The 3,011-nt window shown below is 30.5% G+C and overlaps 1 protein-coding gene across 1 annotated transcript in view; it reads right to left on the reverse strand.

Moving 5' to 3' along the window:
- The window catches only part of Phum_PHUM104410 (leucine-rich transmembrane protein, putative), a gene marked incomplete at both ends in the record, with an annotated part of 3,792 nt that extends 1,184 nt beyond the window's left edge, over positions 1–2,608 (reverse strand). The window contains one exon of the mRNA XM_002423976.1: positions 447–2,608. Within this exon, the coding sequence (XP_002424021.1) occupies positions 447–2,608 (2,162 nt within the window). The remainder of the gene's footprint in view (positions 1–446) is intronic.
- Positions 2,609–3,011: the final 403 nt, after the last annotated feature.

Here is a 3,011-nt window from a genome sequence, read left to right on the forward strand (position 1 = left end):
GTAGCAGAAACGGGGGGGGGGGGTGAAATCAAACGTGGAAGCAGAAACGGGAGGGTAAAAGAAAATGAATTTATTTGTTTAAATATCATGTATATATATATATTGCTTTGCGTGAACGTGAATTTTTAATTTTTTTTCTGATTTGATTTGTTTTCGTATTAAAAAGAAATAAAAAATCGAATCCGAGCGTAATTTATCATCGATTGATTTTTTAGTGACGTCATTTAAATGTAAATAAACAAATATCTTTAAAGGTCAATAACCTCGTAATGTAAATAATCGGAAATAAAAATAAGGGTGGCGGTGGTATTATTATCGTTATTAAAATTTAAAAAATATTTTAAACGGGAATTTATAATTTCGGGAGTACCAACGTAACAAATTCATTCTTGGGGGAGGGGAAATTTTTTTTTATTTTTTGTAAAACGTATCAATCAATACTTTACCTTTCGGTTGTTGTTGTTGTTGTCGGCGGCTGTGATTCGGTGAAATTATTATTATCACTCGTAAAATTTTGTTTGACTTTTCCGACGGTATAAGAATTTCCGTTTGTTTTTGTTAGAGTTTGTCCGAAAGTAGGAGTTTTTACGATATTGAATTGTTTCACATTTTCACTTGTCATCGAATAGTTTTTAAAACTCACATTTAACTTTTTGTCGTCATTTTCCACCACGACACTATTTTTACTCTCTGTAAAGTTTTCATAAAACTTTTCACCTCTCATATCCGGCGTCGGGGACGACGACTCTTGTCGAAGGGTTTCGGTAGTTTTTTTCATCAAAAACGGATAATAATCGTCGTAGAAATCTTTTTTATCTTGGGCATCGTCAAAATCGGTTTCCTTCAAATCAATCAATGCGGTTTTATATAGAGAAACCGGAGTCGAACAATGAGCCGTGTTAATATCATCTTCTTGATCGTAATTTAAATTTTCAATGACGTGAATTTTCAACCATTTAGACAAAATTAATATTTCCCTTCCGCAATGCCACGGATTTCCCTCGACTTTGAATATTTTTAATTTCGGTAATAAACCGAAAATATCCTTTCTCATGATGGTCAAATTAGAAAATCTAACATCTAATTCTTGTAATTTGATAAATAATTGTAGAGTTTTAGTGTCTTGAAGAAATATCGAAGTCAAAGCGGGACTCGATGCTAAATTTAATCGTTTAACATTTTCCGGTGATTGTATTGGGAATTGTTTGTACCTCGTCGTGAACCTTTCGGGAATATTCGTTAAATAAGATAAATTTAAAATTTTTAATTTCATTTTACCGTTTATGTTGGGTAGCGTTAACATCGGATTATGAGATAAATCCAATGTATTTAAATTAACTAAATTATTAAATGAATTTTCTTCGATGTAACTTATTTGATTGTAACTAAGGAAAAGTTGTTTGAGACGTGATAAATTTAAAAAATCCGATCCGGATACGTTTTGTATGTTATTATACGATAAATTTAATATTTCTAAATTGTTGGGAAGACTTTTGGGTATTTGAAATAAATTATTATCGCTTATTTGTAAATGATTTAAAAATTCCAAACGACCGAGAGCATCGTCTTCGATGTAACTTATTTTATTGTTTTTTAAATTCAAATAAGAGAGTAAAAAATAACTGTCGAGATCACCGCACCTTATCGAAAGCAAATGATTACCCATGACGTTGAGAATTCTAACGGATCTTTCTAGAGTTCCCGGTATTTGTTTGATTCCCGTTTTTGACATGTCGACTATTTGTAGTCTTTTTCCCGTTCCCAACAACGGCATGACGGACTCTTGTTTTTCCGACAGGGGATTCCTTGCCAAATTTAATATGTTCAAATTAGTCAAATATTGAAACGTGCTCGGCGCGACGTTGGATATAAAATTTTCCGACACGTCTAAATAAATTAATTTTGTTAGGTTTTTAAATATGATTTCGTTGAGGGATGCCAATTTGTTAGAGTGTACGTCGAGTTCGAGAAGGTTGTTCAAAGGGTTAAACGTATCGTTATCGATTATTTTTATCAAATTGTTGGATAAGTTTAATATTTCGAGATGTTGAAATTGATCGAACGTATTCTCCGGTATGTGTTCCAATGAATTATTTGATAAAATTAAAATTTTAACGTTTTTAAATTTAACGTTTTTACGATACGTCATCGTCGTCGTTGTTGACGTCATCATCATCGAATCCTCCCCATCGTGTTTAGTTCGTAATTTTGGATTTTGTAACAAAGCAAATGGTAAAAATTCATCTTTTTTTTTTTTATTATCGAATCCTCCATTATTTTTCTCATTTTCCTTTTCTTTCTCTTTCTCCTTTTTTATTGATTTTATGATGGTATCATTTTTTTTTAAAAGAAAATTATTCGAAAATGTATTTTGAATCGTCGTTTGATTTATTACTCCGTCGGTTACGGATAAAAGTGTCAATTTTTTTAGTTGAAGTGGACTTTCACTTAATATCTGACGAAAAATATTGAATGATTGAAAATACGTTTGCCGAATAATAAGTTGAGTCGTAGATTCTGGAAGATATTGAAACGATAAAGATTTCAAATCACGAATCCCTTCGCATGTAATTTTATAGGTGAAAATTCCCGATTTTCCTTTTCCCATTTCTCCCTCCTTGGATCCCTTAAATTTATCATAATAATTCGAATGGGAATCATTCGTGTCATCCTTCGGATCATTTGTTTTTTTCACCCCCATTTTATTCATATTAAAATCTTTTTCTTTTTTATTTTTTATTATCAATGTCCTTTTCGTTCTTATTTCTTTTGTCATATTCTTGATCCCATTCACGTTTTTATCGTAATAATCATCATCATCATCATCAATATTTATCCTCGTATTATTTTTCCATTTATTTTTATACGTACTGTTATTATTATTATTATTTAAAAAAATATTTTTTAATGAATTTTTAGAACATTTTTTACTACCACTACTACCTTCGTACGGGGATTTAATTGATGTTTTATTAAAATTTTCAACATTGATTTGAGATTTAAATTTGAGT

Source organism: Pediculus humanus, genomic scaffold (assembly GCF_000006295.1).
Source record: "Pediculus humanus corporis 1103172107455 genomic scaffold, whole genome shotgun sequence".
NCBI lineage: Eukaryota > Metazoa > Arthropoda > Insecta > Psocodea > Pediculidae > Pediculus > Pediculus humanus.